This window comes from Pteronotus mesoamericanus, unplaced genomic scaffold (genome assembly GCF_021234165.1).
Source record: "Pteronotus mesoamericanus isolate MK-2021 breed Mesoamerican mustached bat unplaced genomic scaffold, CSHL_Meso_final contig_65, whole genome shotgun sequence".
NCBI lineage: Eukaryota > Metazoa > Chordata > Mammalia > Chiroptera > Mormoopidae > Pteronotus > Pteronotus mesoamericanus.
This window is the reverse complement of record NW_026555228.1, coordinates 13,403,573-13,430,238: the sequence shown is the minus strand read 5'-3', so window position 1 is coordinate 13,430,238 and position 26,666 is coordinate 13,403,573. Positions and strand designations below refer to the sequence as shown.

Genomic DNA, 26,666 nt, shown 5'->3' with positions numbered 1-26,666 from the left:
CAAACCTAAGGAAAGGACAGGCAAGGGCAGTGGCCATAACTGCCTCCACCTCTGACCGAAAGCCCAGGAGGGTGACATGCGTATGTGGGGAACGACAAGGCCCGAGCTCAGGTCTTGCAGGTGGCTCCGGGGCCAGTTCTTAACAGACAACACTCACACTGTTCCCTACGGCCAGGGCACCTCCGAATTTGGTGTGGGTCCCCTGCTAGGTCTTCACAATCATGCTCTAGTTCTGAGCTTCCACCGACAGGGCCCATGCCATAAGGTTTAAGATTAAATGAAATCAAAGATAAAGAGATGTTGTGGAAATACAAAGAGCACAAGTAAATGTTGGTTATTCCATACAGGGTAAGTCAGGTGGCGTATAAGGGTGTATCTGATCCAAGTTGCTTATTAGAACTCCTCTGTAATAGCTAATATTCATGCCATAAGCTGTTTGTGCAGAGGGTTCTGGACGTGACCTGATATTCACTTACATTTTTTCAATAATAAACATACTTACAATGAGATTTTCCCCCAACCATCACCAAATCCCTTGTTTCTTAATTTTCCTCTGAGAACCTACCATGGCAGAGCGCCAAATCTTATACCTACCTGGCTCAAAATCAGCTTACTTGACATTCATACCAAAGAAAAACCAGCTATTCACTAATAAAGACATACCAAACCCCCATCCGTGGGCCCTGGTTTTACAATCCTACATTTAAATAATGCAATTGGTGTCTGTGGTGTTCATTTATGCTTAGCTTAACTGGTTTAGAGCCAAAAATAAATGGGGATATTTCTAATAGTGTAAACGACAAAAATAAAGTCAAAAAAAGAATGGAAAAAAAGACATAGTAATTCTCAATCCATTATTTTGTTTCAGTAAGATTTAGGATGAGTTCTGCGGGTTCCTAAAGAAATGAGCCTTCTTCAAGCACCGCTGGGCAGCATGGATTGCGCTGCCTGTGATGCTGAATGGGTGGGATGACTGACTATTGCTTCTTTGCATGCCTTTTGTACCACTTATAATTATGCTGTTAAGAGTCTTTACAGAAAAGAAACACAATTTATTCTTTTTAAATGTTCTAAATATAAATGCAGAGGCAAGGAAATAAACAATAATTCCAATAGTGCTTAGAGTTTAAACTATTTTGAACTAATATACCTGTGAGACTACTGCATATTACACCCTATCACCTAAAAACTATCAGCCCACATCACCACAGGTAAGAAATGAGAAATTTTGTGGGTTATTGAACACCAAATATTTGCGGCAGAACGGGAGACAGCTGCGGAACATCATTGCATGGCTCTAAAACCCACAGATCCACCTGTGCAATCTAGGTCCCACGTGCCGCGGTGCTACACTGGAAAGCGAAGGGCAATGGAAATGAGAGTAGCCCTGTTAGAGTTTCCATGGCTGAGGGCTGGGAGAGAGACGGGGCAGGAGGCTGCTTCATCTCTAATTTGGCAGATTTAATTACTAATCAAGTTTTGGGAATTCCTAAAGAAATGATCCTTCGTCACGCACTGCTGGGCGGCACAGGCTGTGTTGCCTATGACGCTGAATGGGTGTGTATTTTGGTGGAGCAAATATTTTCCACAATACTTTGCCCTGCCCTTCTTGTACTGTTAGTAAAAGGTAGCTCCAATTCAGTCTCTGGCTTAACAACATTATTATGTTTGGCGGTTATTAATTTTGTCTTCCAGGAAGGCAGATCCATTCCAAAATCAACATTTTTTTTTGTTTTGTAAAGATGAAAAATCAAGTTGAACATGGATTCTCCATACACTACCAAGATTCCGCTCTGCTCCCCGGATGTGCACCGTGTTTCAGAGGCACCCACAGCCAGCAGCACCCTGATAGTCAACATTGTTGGTCAAATGCTCCCTTATTCACACGTGAGTGTAAGAAAGTCTCTGCGTCATGAGGCAACAGACCCTGGTCGTTATTTTTGGAAATCCTCAAAAGAGTGGGTTCAAAAGAGATTTTTTTTAAAATGTGGCTTATGCTGCAATTAACATACTAAGAAGTAAAAGAGAAAAATAACAGGGAGAAGGCAGGAGTTCAAGAGGAACAACAGCTAGGCATCCACTTTCTATACAGCATATGGAGTTCAAGAGGGATTCTTGTATGAGGACAATGAGAGGGGGTTCATGTAGGATGTGGTTTTGTATCATGATAAAAATATTTGTGGCCAATGCATCTTTGCCTAATACCCAGTTAGGAGAGAAAAGAAATTAAGGTTATGAACTTGGAGAAAGGCATATACTTAAATCAACAGTACTCAGTGATATAAAATAGAGAAGGCAGAATGACAAGTGGCTTTATCTGCCCATGCTTTCATCACTGTAAAACCCTGTGGAATTTTATGTTGCCCTGCGAATCTTGTATACCATTAATAAACTTTCTTCCCATGTGCCAGCAGTGTAAAATTTAAACAAATAAGAAAGTGTTACCTTTATTTGTAGCTTCCTTTGGTTACTCAACATTAAAATGCACACACTACTGAGAGCAAGGGCTGTGGGACAGGTCAGAGGTGAGACAGAGAAGAACGGTCCCCTGTCCTCAGAAAGCTTACTTCAGAAAAATTCCAAGACTGTAAAACCAATAGTAAATTTCTAAGGAATTCAACCACCAATTTCTGGTTCTAGCAATTAATCAACAATTATCACAGGCACGGCACTGTCTAGCTGTTCGCTGTCAGTTTTTCTAGATGGAGGGCCAGAATATCTCTATGTTTAACACTCACAGTGAAGTGAGCTAAGTAACACTCCTTAACAAGTGGCTAGAAACTGCAAGTCTGGTGAGGAATAAATACATTTTGCCCCATCGGAACACTCTAAAACAGTATTAGCCATCAACGAGAGTTTAGGGGCCTATTTTAGTTGTCTACTCACCTTTGGAAACAGATGGCTCTTTAAGTATTAAAATGAAGGTTTAATGTACATTATACAATAACTAATAGTACTTGAGATGAAAGTATATGCTCCACTACCCCCCTCCCAGGTACCAAGAGGGGTCAGAGTTCCCATTTATGAGCAAGTCTTCAGGGTAGGCAGCATCCCAATCTCCGACTCTCTTCTGTGGCTGTTTCATGGATGGCTGAGGGGAACACTTCAAAAATGAACCAGCTAAACAAACTTCCCAGAAGCACTTGACAGAGCTACACCTATTCTTCCCATTTCCAAAGCAGTGGAGAATTAATTACCAGTTCTATGGATCTATTGTAAGTATAATAGACTAAAGAGCTATCACAGACACATTTATTGTAAAAGCACAATCCCAAGAGTGTCTAGTGGAGGGCCAAAACGATTAACACAAATGCTTTGTCAGATCAAAGATAAAACCTGCACCGCCCAATTGAGGAATGAATTAGAACAGTGGGTTATCTTTCAAATTAACCAGGGCAGTTAGTGAGGAAAATTTCATGAAAGTGTAATTCTTAGCCTTTGTGAATCCACACAGCAGGCATTCTGCCAGCTGACAAGATGATGAAATTTTCATGCTTAAAAAAAGCCCTCTTCATTTCCCAATTTAGATTAGCTAGTGTTTCTCTACGTGTGTGTGCGTCTCTCTCTCTCTTTGCTCTTCTGATGCAGAATTTGGGGGTGGGGGTAGCACACACCAATTTTCCACTCTGATCGAATCTTTCAAAAAACATCCCTAAAAGCTTAGAAATACAGTCTTTAAACTGACTTTTTATGATTCCCCCCCACCAAAAAATACCAGTTAAATTTTAACTTGGTACAGAGACCAGCAAGGACCAAGTCACAAAATCAACTTTGAATTAGAGCTTTCTGTGCTGCCTCTAAGTCCTTCAATGCTTCATCAAATCTCGGGATAAAGCACTACAGTTGTTTTCCTCCTAAAGAAATTAATATACAGGGCTCGGCAGAAGTAACGCCTGCATGAGTGGGGTTGGTAGGGTAATAATATGGGTGTAATAATTTAGTTTTAATTTGAATATTTCGCCTAAAATGTCATATGGTGTGCTTGAGTGTGCTATTGTTATGTTGCAAAATTATATGCTTATGATTTTATAATAAAAAAGGGACGTTATTTGTGCCAGACCCTGTATTACTTAAAATATCCTGCTTGGTGCTTTTGGTATTTCTATGTATATTGAAATTTAAATGTTCTAGGAAATAAGAATTCAAGGGATACAATCATTGCTATATGGGGAGAGAGAAAAAAGCATTTCCTCTCCTATTAAAAGAGTCAGTATTAAAACGATATGATATGATATTGATTGATTCTCAGATATATAATATTTTTAATATTTGTTACATTACATTTATTCAGTCAGTACTGTTTATTCATGACAGAAAAAAACAGGCTATGGGATGGATTTTTTAAAAGTGATTCCGAAGTTTATTTTGTTACCATAAACTTCTGTCCCTTTGTTCCTGATAACCCAATTTCCTGGTGATCTAGAACTACTACATTTCTTCGGAGGTTACAGTGTTTGGTCAAGTATCATACTCTTCCACTGTCTTCCTAAAGTTCCTTGTTCATGGAGATGCCTCCCTTTCTCAATGTAGGTTGTACTTTCCCTGCAATGATTCTATGACTAAAATGAAAAAGAAAAAGAACTATTGAGACTTGCTCTCAGTCCTACTAGTAACTTTTATGTCCAGTTGGGGGAGTATTTTTTAACTTGCAAAATAGAAGGAAACCTTTTTGGTCATTAGCTTCAGAGAACGGTCACTTAATTTCCATAGAGGCAGACCTCAGAGATATTGTGGGTTCAGTTTCAGATCACCACAATAAAGCAAACATCATAATAAAATGAGCCGTAATCTTTTTGCTGGTGAGGGTCTTACCTCTAGTGTGTGAAAAACACAAGCGCAATAAAGCGAAGCACAGCAAAACGAGGTATGTCTGTACTTATTGTCCTTGCCTTCTGTACACTTGGTGTATTAATCTCCAGCTGGACCACCATCACTGTGGTACATCACAATGCATTAACTGTAATCATCATCATTTGAGGCACAATAAAAAGAAACTCAATGCCATGTCCCTCTGCCTGCAAAAGTTGTTTTAGGTCTGGGGGTGAGGAGGAAAGAGAGCAGTCTACCAATGAAGTAGAACCTAAAGGTGCAAGAGCTTTCTGTGTAAAAGCTCACTTTGGGAATATTTTTAACATTTGTTCAACATGGGGTCATAAAAAGAATGATGGATTTCTTCCTCTCCCATCGAATCACATATGACTAAGATCAGAAAGCAGAGAAATAGGCTCTTAATTTTGAGGATAGTCATATCAATCTTCAACTTTAAGAGTGACATTTGGATATTTTCATTAGAAATCCCTTTAAAAAGTCACTCAAGTGGGCAGTAACTATAGGAAAACTGTTACTTGCTGTTAGTGAGAATGGCTGGCAGACAACTGAAGCAAACACAATAGAACTCTGGGACGAATTTCCAGATCCACAAAACTAGGTTATTTAGCTTGAAAAATAGTCATGTAACACTACCACCAACACCACCACAGCACACACGCCGTTAGGTTAGAGATCCATCTTTCAGTTAGGGCACATTTCTAACTATAGAGAAGATCATTTTTCTGCCTATTCCCAACTTAGTCAAAACAGGTTGTCCCTTCTTATAGAAGGGAATAGATGAGTTTCTTCTAGTATTAACATTTCCATGGTGAAGATTTTGATAGACTAAACACAGAGAGAAAACTCGGAATTCTTCCCAAGAGTCAAGAATCATAGTGTACTCAGTGAGGTCTGTAAATGAGGAGCTGAATAGTTTTGATTTGGGCTCTTCATGCTAAATAAAGGCCTAACATTTCATGTGCGGAACATTTCATCTACTGCGGAATGTGAACCCACAGATAACCTTTATTCCCATCCAACTGTTCATTAAGTACAGCACAGCATTATTCACTAAAATGTTTCAGATTTCCCAAAATGTAGTCATAATTATTATTTTAAAAATATCTGCAGGCAAACTTACTTGGGTTTTTTTTGACAAATACAAATTATTCCACTCCAAAATTATGATACTGAGAACTCCGTTTTCACTCTTCATCCTACTGATCTAATACTCAATTTCCATTTAATAAGATCCATTCTAAATAAGAAAATGCTACATTATATGTTAACTAACATATAAGAAAACAATATAGAGAGATATTGATCAAAGTTATGGGTCTTACCTAATAGAGCCTGAGCATTTTTGGAAATGCTTTGCCAATGTAGCTTCTTTAAGTAAGTCACAGTGAACTTTCAAGTAATAGAAATTTTGTTTAGATGACAAATGACATAACAAAGCACTAAGAAAAATCAAATGGTAAATGGAAATGTACAGTTTTTTAATTTCTGAAGAGGAAAAAACTCATTCATATGAAATTGTTGAAAATAAAACAAAAACTTTGAAAAAAGCCTTTTTAACACAGACAGCTCACTCACTGTTGTGGCATATAAAAAGCCAGACAAATTGCATTTTATTTTAAAAGATTTTTTGTTTTATTTCCTCGGACAACTAAGCTATGAAATGGTTTCGATTACCACATAAACGCAAAGTCTTCATCTATTAAAATCAGCCAAAGATAAGCAATATTGAGTTTACCTCCTTTGTCCAACTAGCTGAGTGATCACTGGATTTAGTCTTATTTAGGTAACAGTAACCTAAAACATTTCCCGATTATATCCTCATTTTTCCTTAAAAGCAAAAATTTCACTATTTAAAATATTTCTCATTAAGGAGAGGTGTAATACCCAATAGAAAAGCAAATCATTTTCCTCCCAAGACTTTTAAAAATTTTAGTTTCATAAGAAAAACAGTAACACAAAATCACATTCTTTTATTTTATAACAAGTACCAAATCTAAGTAAGCTGTGTGTGTAAAAAAAGTCATAGTGGATGCTCACCTCGTAGTATTTTTTAATGTAACGTCTAATATCCAAGATCAATTTGTTGCTCAGCTGTACCATGAAGTTCAGAGGTGAAGCCTTACAGTTGATGTTACTGCAACGATACAAGCTGAGCTCCACATCGGTTCCCTGTAGAAGTCAAGTCAGACACAAAAGGTTATAAAAGGTTTCCTGTGCTTAAAACTTATATGCCGTTCTGGTATACAGCATTTGTCATTCATTTTACTGGTGAGTTTTAATCTTACTTCTTCAACTGCTTCCCCCTCAAATATTCCCTTAGTCACATATACCTTTCACTCTTTTGCCACCATCATATTGGAGCATGAAGTTGAAGGGAAAACCCTAAAAGTACTTATTTTTTTAACTTCTATACATGACAGACCCTATGGGTAAACTAATTTTCCCTGTGAAAATGCCAGTGAAGGGATGTTATTGGAAATAAACATCCTTTATAGACATATCAAAATTTTAAATTTGCCCTTATTCATTCCAAACCTGAGGATAAAGCAAGAGCACTAATGACATTAGTTTGCTTTCATATCGTCATCTTAATTTTAAGAATAAAGCCTAAAAATTAAGCGTTACACCACAAAGCAATCATGTTTTGTCAGCTTAGCAAATCCAAAATTCCTACCCCCCATTAAATGTACTTGGGGGAGGGAAAGCAGGAGGAGTAGGAATTTGAAAGAATTAACTATTAGTAGTTGGAGAAAACATCTTGTTTTGTTTCAAACAAAGACAAAGCAAATATATAGGAAAACTGTTGGGGTTTCTGGAGCATGTGTTTTTCTTCTTGATACTTAAACATCTTGGTTTTCTGCTTCAATCTGGTACATAACCCTGCCCGCCACGCTAAGCAATTCCAGGTGGAAGAGATTTCAGAGCTTGACATCGGCTCTTCCACAGTTAGCCCATCTGCAAGTCGTCAAGCCTCCATGCAATTAACTATCTTATTTACAGCTGTAATGAAGCAAAACTCAAGGATTTAGCGAGTATTGCTGATCTGCGTCTGCCTCTTCCTCGCACTTGCTTCCAAAGGCTGCTTTGTTTTGATTCAAAAAAATGCAAAACATCTGCTGTTTGTCCAAATTAACTTAAAATAATTACTTTTAATTTAGATAAAGGATGTATTTTCTTTCAGTTTCAAGGTTTTACACGGTTCTGCTGCCTACTCATTTGCCAATAGCTAGTACATGTATAACACTTGCAGTGGAATCAAGTAAATTGGCCAGGTTTCAAGTTCTGATCCAAGGTCAATGATACATTTTTTGGCAGTACTTCTTGAAAGGAATGTCTCCCTGTGACTTCTTAAGTGTCTGACATGCAAAGACAGCAGAAAAGATAATCAGAGTACCTTTGTCAAAAAGGAGGCAAGTGGGATGTGTAAAGATAAACAAAAACTTTCCAAAAACACGTAGTTCCCATTAACTTGATTTAAGATACAGAAAAATATTGCTCTAAGTCTTAATAAATTGGGCTGGGAGTGGGGAAATACAGGTTACTAATTAAGGAATTACAATAAAAATACTTTAAGATAATTTAGATATTTTAAGAGATTCCATTTAAAAAGCAAGGCCAAGCACTCTAGGAAGCCAAAAACAATATTAAACACATAAAAGCAATGTTTTTTCCTTTTTATACATATACTGGGGAGAAAAGGCCTTTATACTAGTTCACTCATAAAATGGAAACAGGAAACAAAAAGAGACAACTAACCGAACCCTCGAAGACACTATCGTAAATATTCTCAGTTCCACATTCAGGGCAGGGACATTTGAATCTGTCACAGTCCCTGTATTTCTCCTCATCGGTGAGCTGTGCTGGGCCACCAAGTAGAACATCATTCTCTTCATCTTTATGATAATGATGTACTCTAAATTGGGTGGGGTCGAGTCCTATTGATACAAAAGAAAAAAAATTCATAAAGGTACAATTATTTGAATTCCTTTATCCAAAAAATAACCCCCCCTAAAAACTCACAAAAGAGTAATTTTAAATTCACACACACGCAATCATTTGAATTCAAGACAGAGGCTCATATCACATGGACAAATGTCTCTTTTTATAAGACGTTATAAATAAAACACGTAAACAGCACTGCAGAAATATGCCAGTGGACATTTGGGTTTGGAAGCAACTAACTACTTCTATAGGATGGTTTTAGTATTTCTCAAAATTACAGTGAAATCACAAATAAACTTACATTATTACTAAGAAAATCTCTTAAAATCAAAGTATTACCATTAATATTGAAAATAGAGAATAAAAATCCCATAAAAGAAAACAAGTTCACTGCTATTACAACTCCTTCAAGTGCAGACACAACTGCTAATCCCGATTTCAATGCAGTGGTCGATTACATCTTGGCTCAGTAGGTAACAGCATGTAGGTTGCAATCTAATTCAGTGGTTAAAATTCAGCAGCAGCATATAAGACAAAACGCGGTATTTTTTTTCTGGTGTTCTGAATTCAGAAATTTAAAATACATGCAAAAAAATGAATCTACAGATCCTATAAGCCAAAATGCCCCCAACAATCCTGAAACCAAATATAGCTTCCATATTTCAAGCAAACCGACACAAGAAATCAATTGATGCATAGTTTATGCTATCATGTTTCCCCAAACTTAAAATAACCATTTCAAGGTCAACCAACTTAATTTACCATTGCTCAAAGCATATCTCTCAAAATCCTTTCTTTGAATTTACACTTCAAGATAATTACTCCACATTATATCTTAAAATATTTTCTTGCAAGTGTAACTGAGCAGTCCCTAAGAATTCTAGGCGGTTTAGAAATCTAAGGAAAGCAATCGTATTTATTTTAGTATAAAGGTAAATAAGATAAAACATTATTGAGCAAAAAGTTCAAATATCAAAAACATCTAAAATGGGCAAGACTCTATCAATAGCTGCACGGGTAGATCTAACAGGTGTCTGCAGAATTCAGCGACAAGATCCTAAATCCTATTTGGTCAACTGTCAAGTAACATCTAGTAATTATGAAAGACTTGAGGCTAACTCTGACACTGTGGCAGGTGCTGAGCAAACAATAAGGCTGACACTGTGATTCTCAGTTTGCTCACCTGCAAAATGGACATGCACTTTTGAAGTTTAAATAAGACATTAGAGGACAAACTGTTTTCAATGGTGCCTGTCACATGGTAAACACTCAATAAATGTCATACAAATGAAAAAGTAAAATAATGGATGAATATCATTTAATCCAGACTACATTCATTCAACCTGATGTATTTGGAATATGAAACACATTCATGGTGCATAGCCAGTTAACAGCTGCTCTTTGTAGGAACTGATCAAAGTGAGTACTTTCTAACATGATAGTGTATATATAATAAGGACGAAGAATACACGTTCAAAAACAACTTGAAAAATTGTTCTTGGTTAGTGATATAAAGCACTGTAACATAGGTCACTTGGCCCCAAGACTCACTATATATTTTTATTTTACAAGTTACCGATCCGCAAAGAGAAAGAGCCAATCAGTGAAGTATGTGAGGAAGGGGCAGGGGCCTGAGTGAGAGAGACCATGCCCATTGAATGATGCCATTTCTTCTCTGCAGTGAAGGGGAACTTGGAAATTTCTTCAACTCTAGTTGTGAATCCAACTGCATTCACACATGTCTTGCTTTATTTGCGATTATGAGGATGCAGTTTTACTTTTTCTCTGATATCATTATTCATCAATTTCCAGGCTACTACTCAAAAATAAAGGAAAAAGAAAAAAAGTAAGGATTTTCTAAAAGGCAAGATATTTTAACAACATGAAAAATCAAGGAATGAAATGCTAGCTTTGCACATGTACAGAACTGGCCAGGCTGTGACAGGGAAGCAATAAAAGCTCTCTCTAGGCCTTTCTACCAGTCATGGTCGACTCAGTGCATCCGAGGCCCGGCCAAGCTGCCAGCTGAGTGGGCCAAAGCTGGACACGGTATACCTTGCTACTTATGGAGAAAAGCCCAACGAGTGGGCAAGAGTTAGGAAAAAAATACCAGGACTTATGAAATGTCTACTTTAAATGCCCATATCCACAAACAGCTCTCATCTTCCCGTGGATATAACAAAGCCAACTGATCTAGCTGATTACTTCACATTTACTATTTGCAAGCTGAATTTTTCAAGAAAAGGGACTTCTTCAACTCAGCACTCTTGGTCATAAGTCAATGTTAAACTTTTAATATATGAAGGGAGAAGATACTGTAATTACCTTGAAATATTAGGTATATAATAATCCTTGTACAAGTTACTTGCATACAAAAATGTCATAAAGAGTTATTTTCATAGGAGGACAATTATAAGTTCAGCAGTCAAATCACAAAGGGCTAAATTAAATCTTTTAAAGAAAATATATAATGTCATGTTAAAAAATAAGGATCACTGCTGTCAGAATCTTTTTTTTAAAGGTCAAAATCCAGGCTTAAACAGGCCCTCAACTTATTCAACATAATTTTTCTAATCCTCACAAAATTGGCAATAAGCAGCTTATTTTGAAGTTTCGGGAGACTTAAAAAGTTTTCCTGCTTATACATAACTCATTAAGGCTGTAGTAAAAAGCAACAGGAAAAAAGTATCTGGTGCTGCCACCTAGAGGTAGGTTCTGAATTTTTAAATGGGCAAAAGAGGGCTTCCATATAGAACTCCATTTGTAATTATAGTCTCTCCAAAATTAGATACTTTTGTCAGAAATGACAGATTAAAGCAAAATCTTGATGACACTTTTTCTGAACTGGCTGAAGAAATAAACTTTATGCCCCATTTGAGAAAAGGAGCTTCCACTTCTACTAGACTAGCTTTCGACAGGTGACTTTGATCATTTGGTCCAGCACAGGATAAAAGCAGGAGCAGCCTCATGGGCTTGGCACCAGGTCTCTAGGGAAACAACAACAGTAGTTTTCCCCACAATAAGCACAAATGATGTGCGCTGTAATTCAATACTGTGACTTGTAGTGATCTAGTCACACATCATTTTTCCTTGAGGGTGCAACAGAAGGGGCAGTAGAATAAAATTAAAATATTGTCATTTATAATTAGAAAATTTATAAGATCTTACATTATTCTGGCAATGAAATCAAAACTCTCATGTTTCACGAAGTATTTATAGAAAGTAACATCATAGGCATTGGGGTGGAGGAGCTCAGCAATACTGTTTTTCACTTAAGATCACCATATTCTCATCACATGTACCTCTAGTATCACATTGAGCACAAAGTTCTTTTTCCTACCACTGTACTAGTTCTAACCCTTGTAAACTACCTGTTTTCAGAATGTTCATATGCTGCCATTCCCAAAGGAGTATTCACACGGTTTCAAACTCAAGTTCTAAACACGGCTGAGAGAGAGGCTAATACATCTGACCAAATAATTCCTCCCAAAGACAAGGTCTCTATTAATGTAATTGTAAACAACTACAGTAAAGCCAATTATATGTGTTCACACAAGTGAGCAAGAGTTTGGAAAAATCTGTATGAATGAAACTCCAAATGAGTACGGTAACTGGTGTTCCCAAGCAATTGTTTCTAATATGATTCAAACTACTAGGGAAGCTAATTAATTAAATCCTACTGTGAATTTTTCCGAAAAGTTTCTTTTAGGAAAAAAATCATTTATCTTTTGCACGAATCCAGGCTTTCGTCAATCTGCACTTCCTAGAGAACAATACACAAACTGAAAATTTAGTGTGATTAAACAAAAATAATGACTTTTTTTAAAGGTGAATGCTACATCCATTTTTAAAAACCTTGTACAAGAATATTCCAGCAGTTTTCATTCATAATAACCCGAAATTGGTAACAATTCAATTCAGATATCCATCAACATGAGAATGAATAAATAAACTGGTATCTACCATGAACTACTACTCAGCAATGAAAAAGAATAGATACTAACAGATGCTAAAAGACAGATGAATCTCAAAAATATGCTAAATGAAAGAAGCTGAACACAAAAAGTACATACCATAGGAAGTCATTTCTATAGAATTCTAGAATAGACAAAACTAACCTATGGTCATAGAATTCAGATGAGTGGCCATTTTTATGTGTGGTGGGGTACTGACTGGCAAGGGGTACAAGGGAACTCTCTAGGTGATGGAAATGTTCTGTCTTGATAAGCTGTATGAAACTCTTAAGATGGCAGCATTTTACAATATGTAAATTATAATAGAAGAAAAAGCATGCCGAATAAAAGGTGTCTGCGATAATTTCCAAAAGACTCATTTAGAATATATAAGGAACGTCCGCAAGTCAGTAAGAAAAAGACAACCCAATACAAGCACAGAAAAAGACTTGAACAGGCACCTCACAAAAGGAGATATTCAAATGGCCAAAAAGCATGTGAACAGGTACTCAACATTATTAGTCATCAAACAAATGCAAATTAAAACCACAACATTATGCCACCACATAAGATGAAAAAGAAAACACCAAATGTTGGTTAAGAATGTGGAGCACCCACTGCTAGCATGGCTGTAAATTAGGAGAGCTACTTTGGAAAGTAGTAGTATCTGCCCTGGCTTGTGTGACTCAGTGGACTGAGTGCGGGAAATTGTGAAGCAGAGGGTCACCGGTTTGATTTCCAGTCAGGGCTGCCGTCCCCATAAGGGGGGAGGGCACAAGAGGCAACCACACATTGATGTTTCTCTCCCTCTCTTTCTCCCTCCCTTCCCCTCTCTCTAAAAATAAATAAATAAAATCTTTTTTAAAAATACTAAGAAAATTAGTAGGACCTACTAAGGCTGAACATACATATCCCCTACGACCTAGAACCTAGGAATTCTCCTCCTAAGTATATACCCAACAGAAATACATGCAATTGTTCCACAGCAGTCATGTGCAAGAATGCTCAAAGCAGCATTATCCATAATTGTCCAAATGTGGGAAAAACCCATAGGTTCTACATACAGTCATACAGCGTGGTATAGTCAAACAATGAAGTACTCTACAGAAATGAAGTACAACCACATGGACCAATCTCACAAACATAATGAATGAAAGCAGCCAGACACAGAGACCAAAGACATAATTTGTGTAACATCCAAAAATAAGAAAACCTCATCTATGGTGTCATAGTCATGATAGTGGTTTTCTGGTTGGGGGTGGAGGATAGTTTCTATAAGACAGGCTCCTGGGGATATAGTAATATACTGTTGCTTGTGTTCAGTGCTGACTACAATAGTATATGTTTGTGAAAATGCATCAAGCTGTTTAGTTAGGTTTTGTGTACTTTTGCGTATGTAGCTAAAAAGCTTGGCAGGAAAGCAATGATATATGAGATCTGTCAGAAAAGGTCCAACCATTGTTGATATAATGAGAACGGTTCGCACACTGATGTAACCTGGCAGCCAAGGAGAGTGGACTGAAATGCGCATGTGTGAACAATGACATCACTATACTCAATGAGGGCCGTAGACCCCGTTGAGTGAGCATGTATACTGTGTGGCCATGGCATTCAAAATGACTGAGCGAGTAGAGCAATAAATCTCCATCAAATTTTGTATGAAGCTTGAACATTCCCCTGAGGAAACTATTCAGATGATTCAGAGGCCACAGCTATGGGCAGCTGGTGATTGGCAGCTTCATCACAATGCATTGGCTCATGCATCACATCTCATGCAGAGTTTTTTGGCCAAACATCAAATCACCCAGGTGACACAGCCCCACTACAGCCCAGATTTGGTGCCCTGCGACCTCTGGCTTTTCCCAAAACTAAAGTCACCTTTGAAAGGGAAGAGATTTCAGCCCGTTGATGAGATTGAGGAAAATACAACAGGGCAGCTGATGGCAATTGGGAGAACTGTGTGAGGTCCCAAGGTGCCTCCTTTGAAGGAGACTGAGGCATCACTATCCTATGTACAATGTTTCTTGTATCTTCTTCAATAAATGCCTCTATTTTTCACCGTACATGGCTGGATACTTTCTGGACAGGCCTCATGTTATATTGGGTTACCCAAAAAGTTTGTTTGGGTTTTTTCCATACAATGACTCTAGTACTGTTTAGTTGTCTTTAACTTCATTAGAAACAATTTTGTTAAGATTGTATTGCGACAGCTGTCATATCAGCGTGCATTTTTTAAAAATTATGAAAATTGGTGTATTTTTGTGCAGCCACTTTAATACTGAAGATGGAAGAAAGTATGCAACATTTTTGGCATTTTATGCTTTATTATTTCAAGAAGGTTAAAAATGCAACTGAAATGCAAAAAAATATTTGTGCAGTGTATGGAGAAGGTGCTGTGACATACTGATCGAATGTGTCAAAAGTGGTTTGCAAAGTTTGTCGGAACTAGTGACATTTTGGCCAAATGATTCTTTGCTGTGGGGCTGCCTTATGCATTGGGAGGTGTTTAGCAGCGCCCCTGGCCTCTACCCACTCGAAGCCAATAGCAGGAGACAGCCAGCACACTCAAAATAGCCAAGTAGATAAAAGTTAATGGTGAAAATGAAAAATGTGTCTTTTACTTTATGGAAAAAATATAAATGGATTTTTTGGCCAACCCAATATGATGGCAGTGCCAATGTGATGTTAGTGCCACGGGGAGTGGCTGACATGGCATGAGTGACCCTATGAATGAGGTGGCAATGGGCCGGAAATACTGGTGCAAGGTGGGGACAGACAACCATTGCCAACTCTACACTGTGCTCTCCACAGCACATTCCTTCAGTGCCTCCAATTCTATACACTCTTCCCAGTAGAGCCAAAAGTAGTCTCTGCTGCCCCTGAATGTCAACAATCCTTAATTTTACCTCTTTGGTGACATGCACTATGCTGTGCCCTGGACTTCCCACCAACAGTGAATCCACGGGACTATAATTGGAGTAGAGGAACCATGGCTGACAACTTTGTATCCCGCACAGCGCCCATTAAGATGCTAAGCACAGCAGATCTTCAGTATCAATCCACTCAATGAATGCAAAAGTAGACAGAGAACATGAACCATTTGATAATGCACTTGGAATGGTGCTCCAAAGTCAAAGGGGCGGTGGTCTTTATCCGCTGACAAGACTTAACATCCTACTTTGCTTTTGGTATGATTTTACTTTTAAAATTTTACTATTATTTTACAAAAAATATTTAAGGTTTGGAAATGACAGTCAAGTATAGACATTCTTCTAAGAGCTTAATCATGAAAAAAAAAGTCTTGATTGATTAAGCAATACCTGAGATACCTCCTGGTGAAATCACCCTGTGCCCAAGCACCTATACTTTATTCCACTTCCCATCTTTTGTAGGTGTACCTCCCCGAGCCTGTCAAAGGTACCCCAAACACTGCCTGGCCCACTGTTGCACTTATTTCTTAGAAGATGTTACTGGATCCTGCCTATTGAGAAAAAACTACCTTTAATACTGTGAGTGATACAGCCATTTTCTTAGAAAGGGAATTTTTACTTTCTAATTGAACCCAGGAACACACTGGGTCAAGTGTGCCCTGCCTTGTTTTAAGCACTACTTTTGGAGATTAAATTAAATTTTCAATTCTCACATTCTTCAAACACCAATAATTTCTCTGGACCAATGAGAAAACTGCCCACATAGATAAATGCCAGAAATGTTATCACTGACCATGAAGAAATGTACTTGACAGGTATTGTACAAGTCGTCACTCATTGGAGGAAAAGATGTTATATAATTCTAAGTATCATTATACATGAAATATAAATTTATTAAAAAAGGAAATTCAGGAATGAACTTTAGACTATTCTCATCACTGGCCTGTTTCGCCAGGTACAGAAGACCATTTGGATGCTGGCACACACTGTGAATATTTGATCCACAGACTACAGAGAGCTTTCATTAGAACAAGAGAGAGAAAAACCTATAGTCTGGAGAACAAAAGCTAAGAGTTCCAAGTTTTAGTGACCATGTTTCCCATAGGGCTATTGTATAAAAGAGTAATACTACATTTTTTTCCTATTCACAGATGGAAAAGAGTAAAATTTTGCTTTATTTAAGCCCAATAGCAATAATCTTGCATGGATTTCAGAAAAATGATACACATTTTACTGTGGGATAATGAGCACCATTAGTTATTAGAGAGAACAAATCATTCTCTTTCAATTCAACAGGCTCATTCACTCATTTAATAGACTATCCTCTCTCCTTTTTACTAAAATGGCCTTCCCATACCGAACACCTGGCCATACAACATGCCACCAGACAGACTCCAGGAGGTATCTTGACAGGAAGAAACACAGAATTTCCCAAGTGAAGCCACAGGATAAAACCAACACTTGATGCTTGCCTTTCATTTCAAGGAAAGCAGTATAAAAGCAATAGGGAAAGAAAAAGGTAGTTGAAAAATATAGTTGCTCTCTACAAAAGAATCTTAAAAATAAAAAATCATGAGCTTAATAATTTTCCTAAATGAAATTATGCCATTATTCCTGATTTCTTTGTACTAACTAAAAGGACAAAGTATCAAACTTCAGTAAAGTTTCAACACTATAATACATTTCATTAATCAAAGATAAAAACTACATTAAAAGCAAGAGAATTATTTTTATGTCTGTGATTAGGCAGTTGGAGGGCTTGTATTTTATGTATACATTTTTACACTTCAATTTATTTAACAGTGTCAGTTCACTAACTGCAGTTTTTTTATATAAAGAAAACAGATTTAGAATTTTAAAAACAAATTACAGTAATTTCATGCCTACAGCTTGCACCTCTTAGAAACCACGCACCCCCTAACACTCCCCTTACTTTCCCACCACTTCCCCATCTCCTCCCTCCTCCTCTCTCAAACCACAGGCTAAGTGAGAACTGATAACAAGGGCCTCGAATCCCCTAGTGAAGAACAGCCACCCTCATTTTTCACTTGGGGTGGAGGAATAAAGGATGCAGATCCAAATGCAGCTCCTGCATAGGGCAGGGCGCAAGCGCCGGCAAGATCTGCCCGGCGCACTTCCGTGTTTTCTACAGATCTTTATGGTGACCAACGCGTGCTGTCCTGTACTCCGTTAACACGGACCCTCCCACGAGGAAAGAGGGAGAGACAAAGCCCTACAAGATGTACTATTCGTGTAGATAGACGTGTGGATTCCGCTGGTGATGGCACAGGCTGCACTGGGATAAGAGAATGAGGAGGGAAGGAGGGGGCTGCTCGATGACAACCTCACATGCCCTCAGCATAAAAGCTGCTACCAAGTGGCAGGAGATAAAAACGGGGACCAGCCCGAGGCTGAGGACACAGGCTCTTCGAGCAGCTCTAACCTGGCTACTAGGCTCCAGGAAAGAGCTGCCCAGAGCAGTGTCCATACAGGAAGGGCTGCACCAAGAACTTGCAGGTGATGCGGTAGACAGATGGGGACACGGCAGGGCCGTGGACCATGCGCAAGCACTGAGGGCTCCCTCCGTAGCCTGAGATCGGCCAGTAATAACGTGAACCCTTTGAGGGTGGGACCTACTAGGGCTACTGCCTTTGAAAAATCAGTTGTGGAAACTGGATTCGTAAGGCAGCCTATAATTATAAGGCTGCTGCAATGAGGATAAAGTCTGGCTTTAAGCAAGTCAAAATCTGCCCACTGCTGAATTTACATTAAAATGATCTTAAATATGACCTTGGAACCAACAAAATCAGTCTAGTCGCCTCTTGGTCTTCAGCTTTCTCAGCTGGCATCAGGCTGTCCACTGGGCAGGCTTTACCACCCTTTACTCTACAGCTCTTTTGCTGAAAATACAAGGCTCCACGCTTATCTGGTAAATGTCACATGTGGGGGCGGGGCTGTTCCATTTACCCCTCCTCAGTACTGGAAGATTCAAAACCAAAAACGGAAAGGGTAACGGTTAGCACTCAGATCAGGTTCTTGACAATACAAATGAAAACCTGGCAGATCTACTCCAAACAAAAAAAAATGGTTTTGCTCAGGAGTTTTCAGTGGGAGAGGGGGGGCTTGCAGCAGGGAGAGGAGGGAGAAGAGAAAGCTCCCGTGCCTGCACATCCTCGCCATCTCACTCCTGGTTGAAACATCTGTAATCAGCTCTGATAGCTAAGAAGGGGCAGTACAGCTTAGCACAGCAGTCAAGAGCACAAGCTTTGCAGTCACACAGAGCTAGGTCCCAATCCAGTCACAGTGAGCTATGTGACAAGACCAGGTTAGTTACTCCTCTAAGCCTTGGCTTCATCCTCTGTAAAATGGAACAAATACAACGTACCCGCATGAGGCTGTTGCAGGGATTCAATGAGAAACACAGGCAAAGTACTTAGTGCAGCATCCGGTACAGTGAGCACTCAATGCAGAGGAGAGAAAAAGAAGGAAGCTAAAAAATATTGTGCGCTCGCACTCCTCCCTCCCAGCTGAGGATTTATAAATATCATCAAATACAACTCAACTTTGAGAATACATTATATGATGATTCGGGTAGTCGAATTTTTATCTTCCTAATTATGTTTTGCTTAGGCAAATGTCAAAAATGAGCTTCCACTTCCAGAGCAGACACTGATGGGATAGTGGAAACAGGGCTGGTGGGAGGAGCTCAGACACATACTCAGCAGGGGCAGGATGGAAATTATCTGACTCGATAATTCATCCATCTAATCTCAGTCCGCAATGCACACTGAGCACTATGTGCAAATCTCACGGACTGGAGGAGTGTGGACATCTTTATGCAGGAGCCTGGCAGGAGGGTGGGATATGGCTGCTAACAGCACTCACTGAACAATACCCCCTCGGCTCTCGGGCTTAGACCAAGGTCTGGAGGCTGGCCAAAGCCACAGAACCACAACTAGCATTTGAACCCAAGTCCCTAAGATGCAAAGGCCCTTGTCTTAGGCCAGACCTTTCAATGAGAAGAGGGGGAGATTTTCCACGAAGCAGGAATAGAATGAGCAATGCCCTATTTAGGGGACCCTGAGTATACTGACTAAGAACTAAAGCTACAAATACAGGTTGGAGCTAGAAAGTTAAGAGTCCATAACTGCCAGAGATGTCAGCGGCTCTGAACGTTGCCTGCAGATAGTGAGAAACCATCTCAGAGCTTTATTAGGCATTCCTCTCATTTGTGCGTAACATGGAATAGAGAGTTGAGATCTTAAAGCAATGTAACTTTTTACGTGCTGTTTGTGCAGAAATGAAATCAGGGCAGGTTATGAAATACATTTCTATGCAAGAGATCATCATCTGGTGACACAGCAAAAAAAAAAAATCAAAGAAACATTGAGGTTTCAGGGTTGGCTGGCACCTCCTGGGATGATGAGAAATTAGGAATCAGCCAATTCCTAGACAACAACAGTGAGCCTGATTTTAAAAGTATTTAAATAAATGTGAGACTAGGATACTCACAGGAACTGAATGCTAAAACTTAAACTTTTTAATCTTAACAAGGTTGTGTTTTTTCACTTTATGTGAAAATACCTTTAGAGACAGAGACATGATGAACCAATAGCCAAGACATCATAAACCTCCTTGTTCATGGAAGTTCACTAATTAAAGCTACAACAATGTAAACTCAGGACACTTACAATGGCACCCAAAATCATCTCAATCCTTTCTTTTGCCTTCTCTCTCTCCCCTCAGCATCAACTGAGTGCCAGCTATGGAACAGGCATGTGGTAACAGAGACAGCCAGTATGTGGGGTTACAGTCTATGAGGGGAGACAGACATTAACCAAACCACCACAAAAATAAATGCCCAACTATAAACAAAGAAGTGGTCAGCTCAGCACGGGACCTACGAAAAGGACCCATGACAGCCAGAAGAGGGAGGAGCGCGCACGTGTTGCTCTTGGTGGTGAGGGGCTGCGTGAGCTCGGGCACTTACCTAACCATGTTGCAATGAGGACAGCATCGATTCCATCTATCGGCTCACAGATCCGAGCCACAACTGGGTGGATCTGCTGGGCCAGGTAGTATTGGGTGTCAATGGTTAAATTGTCTTGCTTCTGCAGCTGCTCAGGTGCATAGGCCCTCTGATTTGCACTGAGGTTTGACCCATCCTGTAAGAGGACAGGGTACAGGTAAAGTTGGAAGGAATTCAAGCACATACAACGCTTGCTTGGTCAAAAGAGGGACAAGGATTCAAATTTTCCGTTTTCAATTCCAAACGCCAGGAAGTCCTTTTCATATGCATCTAAGGGTAGAGAGATGAAGGAGAACATCTCGCCCACTGTCCAAGAATGTAAATCCAGCATGTGTTGTGTTCTATTTTTTGTTGAAACATGAAACGAACAAGATGGCATGACTAGATTAAATAATTCCACCTGCCGCATCACAGAACTGCACTGAGAAGACTTGCTGACAATTAGTCTAGTCAGAGGGGCCCTTAGGAGTGATGACAAAAAACACGTGTGGTCCTTTTATTATGTTAATGCAACTCCTTCTTGCAGGCATTCTAGTCATAGTATCATCTTTTAAAGGCCTCGGCAGTAATATTTTCTATGAGATCTACATGTATCATTGAGAAGCAAATGTGCAAGAGGAAAAGACAGGGGAAGGAGATCCACAGGGTAGTCACTTTTGTGCAAGGCATAACAGGTTAAGAGTAAAATTAATGAGGAACCTGGTGGAGTGGCAGTGCCCGAGAAGCAAAATATTTGACCCCTGGAATGAAGGGCATGCCGTTTTGCACTGTGCGGGTGGCTCTTCCTCAAGGCAAGGAAGCTGGGTCAAAGAGCCTTTCAAGGGGTCCCTCTCTACGCTAGAAAAATGAAAGTTGTGAAAGTCCATGCAGTTGGCCCCGAGACAGCCCTGTGGGTGATGTCATCATCATCTGTGAATCAAAAAGCCATCGCTTTACTGGACCAACATCCAACAACTCACTCCACTCCTCCTCTTGTCTGCAACAACGGAATTTAATATTCAGACTAGTAAATTATAACTATTCACAGTGCTCAGCTGCTCTGCAAAACTGATTATAATGTGAATCCTATTCTTTCCTTCCTGCTACAATCAGTCCCTTCTCAGCTCAGAGCCCAGCCCAAAGCAGAGGCAGCCCTCCACACCGCTGTCTCTACCAGATACTGCAGGCGGGGGTCTCTTTCTCTGGCTAGGCTCCTGAGGGAAACAAACAGAGATTTATGAACTAGGTTCTACCTATGCTAACATTTAATGAAATGCCTGGGAAGAAAGCAAACCTCAGATCAAAAGACTTGCTTATAATTATTTTTCGGGAGTTTACAATATAGTTAAAGAAATTACGCAGAATTAATCAACTTTAATTGTTGCCCTTTTAGAAGTTTGAATTGTTAGATGAGAGTAAGGTGACAGCCAATGACAAAAAAGAGTGAAAAAACCGTGGGCAGTGTCTTTTATGCACCACAACTGTATTCACACTGCCTTTTAGCAACCACATGAAACCTGGTCAATTTATAGAATTGTAGTTCCTTTAAAAACCAGTCTGTCCTTAAGATTATAGCAATGTTGAGTTTACTAAACTTTGGTAATGAATAAAAATCAGATTTGTAGAGGTAATTTTTTATAGTGGCACTTGAGTTACTTTCCAATGTATCATTAGAAGACTTTCTCCTAGTAAGGTATGTTTTTAAAAAAGCAGTTGAAAATTTCTACACATATTACCAGTCGAAAAAGTTTTTATTTTTAAATATCCACACACAAAAAAACTTGTTTTAACAGGGACCCAAACACATTTCTTATTGTATTTAAAAAATCTGACCTCAAAAATGACTGAATGCAAAAGAATTGATAGGATGACAGGTTTTGCCGTGTTGTATTGGAAAAACACTTAGGCCATGACATAAAATGTTCCCTCTCTAAGACCTAATTCTCAAATCTAGCAAGATCCCATGGTATATGCAATAACATGCAGCATACACGTTTAAAAACAGATTAAGGAGTAATGTTGGTCTTGCTTGAAGGCCCATGTAGTAATTCATGACCTTCACAAGGATGCTTTACAGAGACAACCAGGTGCCGTCGATTCATTCAAAACTATGCTGTTATCTTTAGTAGAAAAAGTAATGGAAAAGATTTTTAAACAGGTAAGAAGTAGGCCCCTTAAAATGTTAAAACTCATGTCTTATGAAAATTATGTCCACCAAAAGTTAAATAATTAACAATTTAAAACTTAACCAGTAGGTGAAAGTTGATTTAAGATCTCAGCAAATAATTTATGCAGGTTTTACAAGACCACAAACAACAATATAAATTAGATACCAAAAACATTACCCTAAACTCATCTAAATTTAGAGTCTAAGTTATCAGTAGAATACTATATTCTAAATGTAAATGTTAAACAAAACAGAACCTGTTTAGGAGAAAGGCAAGTTTAGGTGCAGTAGCAGTGGATAAGGGAAGTGTTGAAAAGACATCAAGTTGGATTTACTGTACTATATTAGCAATAGCATTTGAGCTTTTCTGTATCAATAAGACTTGAGAAGAAGAAATCCTAAGACCTAATATTTAGACATCAAAAAACATAAGCTTCACTTTAAAATACATCCGTCACACTACCATACATCTCCGTTTCAGTTTTAGCCAAAAACAAAATTGTGGCTGGATTTCATTATTAAATGCTATTTCACAGAGTATGTATATGTATTTTAAAGTTGTATGCTGCCATCTGTTCCTCTCATTAATAATCTAAGAGCTTTTCCACGTATGTGAAGACATAAGTGAAAAAAAAAAAGACTGGCCTATTTACCAAAATCTTTATTTGCATAATATGAAAATTGTTTTTTTGAGATGAGACTTGTCAGAGGCAATATGCAAAGCACATTAAGGGCTTGAGCGAGTCAGACATTTATGGAAATATTTTCCTGCAGGAATTGGCTTTCTGTAACAGTTCTTAATCAAGGGTAACCCTAGGAGGGAGACAGAGTCAAGTGCTGATTCCTGTCCATGTGCTTAAATCATTTGTTATGTACATCATCTGCAGTACTGAGTAGATATTAGCAAATGACTTTTAAATTTTGAAAAGACTCTGATTTAAAAACACATTGATTGTAGTTCGACAAAGATCAATCATATGCAACAAAGTCTAGTCTTATCTAAAATGTCTTACTGTAATAACACAATGCAATAATTAATCTAAGACTTGTTCAGGTGAATTATGCCTTTTGGTAGGGAGACCACACCATAGGCATTTTAAAGAATCTGGATAGAGGCAATAACTTTTTTTTTTTTTTAAGAGAGAATAAATGAGCCCTGGCTGGTGTGGCTCAGTGGATTGAGTCCTGGACTGCAAACCAAAGGGTCGCCAGTTTGAATCCCAGTCAGGGCACTTGCCTGGGTTGCAGGCCAGGTCCCCAGTTGGGGACATGCAAAAGGCAGTGAGAGAGACAACCAATCGATGTATGTCTTGCACATCGATGTTTCTCTCCCTCTCTTTCTCCCTCCCTTTCCCTCTCTCTAAAAATAAGTAATATTTAAAAAAAAAAAGAGAAGGAATGAGCCCTCTCCTTTGTTCCAACTCAAGTTTTTTCAAAGAAAACAACGGCTTTCTGTCCTACCCTCTCTCCCAATTCCTGTTAGAGGTGTGCTACTCTCAAAAGAAACCAGTTAGTGGTTTCAAACTGTGCTCTAGAATGCCTAGAGGTGCCTCATGGAAGAGGGAGAAGGAAAGGAGGTAGCCTTTAGGCTCCCTCCACTCAAAAGAAAAAGAAATGAAACTGGTTACTTTATGTTTTCTTTATTAAGTAGGTTTTTAGGATCTCTCACCTTTCTACATATAATCATGCATTTCATTTTTTTTCAAGTAATTATTTGAACACAGGCTAGGGAAAACCTCATTTACTGTCTTATTCTACCAGTATTCATAACGGAAACCACGGCAAAAGGAGTAATAAATGGCTACTGCTGGACATATGACCAAATCTACATACATTTTCATTGACGTTAAACTTAGAGGTGAAGCAGTAGTTACTGTTATATACCTGTCTCACCAAAATAATTTCGGTGTCCCAAAACATACGTCTTAAATGTTTTACAAAAACTTTAATAAAATATGCCATACCCCTGACTAATGTTTTTAAATTGTGTAAAACCAATGAGAATAAAGCGTCTCTTGACAGCATCCATTATCTGGAAGACTACTACATAAGACACTGTGGCGATCTGGATTTTACATTGCATCATAAGCGGTATGAATCTTGTGAATTATATTTTTACCTGACATATGACATATGACACGGTATCTCCAGCTTTCACCTTTCTGCCTCCTTGAGAATTTATCCAGAGGGCGACATGTACGTGAGGTAGGTTTTTTTTATCAGGGTAATCCTGAGGATCCTTTGTCAATGCCTAAAAGAGAAAAAGAGGGAACAAAATTCCCCAAACTTTAAGATAACACTCTTCTCACAAAGCTATACACAAATACATCTTTGCTAGAATCGCACTAGCCACATAGACATAAAGATGACAAAAGCTCTGCATAGAAAACACTGTCACAGAATCTTTAGACATTCCATCCTCAGGTCTCCTCTCTCCTTCCTTTAGTAATTATTATAACTGATACAAACTTGACAAAAAAGAAATCCAAGTTTATGGGCCATGGCACAAAATACTTACACATAAAAAATTAAGACTGTAAACTCACTCTTAAGAGTTTTTTTCTAATGTTTGCAATTCTCTCACTGAATTAACTGAGCAGTTAGGAGTGATGGATGATAGATAACAGCTACCCCATCTTAAGGATGCATTTCTCAAAAGCTTCTCTAGCCTAAATAAATCCCAAAGGCAGCATAAATCACTACATTTACTCCCATTGTGAACTTAAGCTCTACAAAGGCAGAACGAGTGAGTCTGTAACAGAAAGTAAGCGCCCGGGGAGCAGGCGCCTGGCAGCCTTGCTCGCAGCTGTGTTGCCGGTGCTCAGTACGATAGCCAACCAACCAAATGTGTGCAGAATACATGATGTCACTCCCTCTGCGATAGAGCACTAAGTTCAAGCACTGGGAAGTACTGCGAGATAAATAACAGTCACTGGTCCTATGTAATCTGTTATTAGTAGATGACTCTCCATTAGGCAAAAGAAAAAAACTCTAAAATAAGCTGTAAGAGCCATAAGGGAGATGCAAACAAAGTGTTATGGAAGGAGTCTGGACAGCCACAGCTCACTTCCACCTGAGAATAGAAATGAGGGAAAAGGGGACGTAAACAGGCACATGAAGGAAAAACAAGATTTTAAGAAAAAGTGACAGGAGCAAGAAGATTCCAGGCAGAGGAGGAGCAAAAGTTAAAAGCAAGAGGTGAGAAAAAATAGTCTAATGGACTGGAACTCAATATGCCCAAGGAAAGAAGGGAAATATCTAGCTGCGCAAGTGTGTTTCAAAAGACAAAAGACAGGGACCAGGGTGCTGTTTGACTAAGTCACCTAAGTGTGGCCCACAGACCCCTGGAAGGTTCCTGACACCTTTGCAGGGGGTTGCAAAGTCGAAACTACTTTCCTAACAATACTATTTGCACTGGTGATGCAGAAGCAATGGTCAGTGAAAGTGTCGGTGCCTTATAGACAATGAATCACGATAGCAGCACCTAACTGTACTAACAATCACTGTATTTTTCATCACCATACACTGAGTTAAAAAAAAGCCAGTTTCACTTATGAATGTTCTTGATGAAGTAAAAATTATTAATTTTTAAGCTCTCGACCCTTGAATGTGAGGCTATTATTTTGTATGACAAAACAGGAAGCATGCATAAGACTCATCTACTCTATACTGAGGAACAAAGGTTCCTTGAGGAAAAATACTTGTGTAATTGTTTGAGTTGCGAGCTAAACTAGCCACCATTTTCTTGGAACACAATTTTTACTTGAAAGAATGCTGATGATTTCTCAAAAAAGAACCATGTGAGCTGTCCCCTTCCAGGAAAACAAATGACAGTG

At 38.8% G+C, this 26,666-nt stretch overlaps 1 protein-coding gene across 1 annotated transcript in view; it reads right to left on the bottom strand.

The window, feature by feature from the left end:
* The window catches only part of POLA1 (DNA polymerase alpha 1, catalytic subunit), a 278,486-nt gene that overhangs the window by 134,441 nt on the left and 117,379 nt on the right, over positions 1-26,666 (bottom strand). Inside the window, exons 31-34 of the mRNA XM_054581169.1 lie at positions 24,950-25,081; positions 20,646-20,820; positions 8,587-8,765; positions 6,868-6,999 (exon numbers count right to left, since the gene is read on the bottom strand). Of these exons, the coding sequence (XP_054437144.1) occupies positions 6,868-6,999; positions 8,587-8,765; positions 20,646-20,820; positions 24,950-25,081 (618 nt within the window). The remainder of the gene's footprint in view (positions 1-6,867; positions 7,000-8,586; positions 8,766-20,645; positions 20,821-24,949; positions 25,082-26,666) is intronic.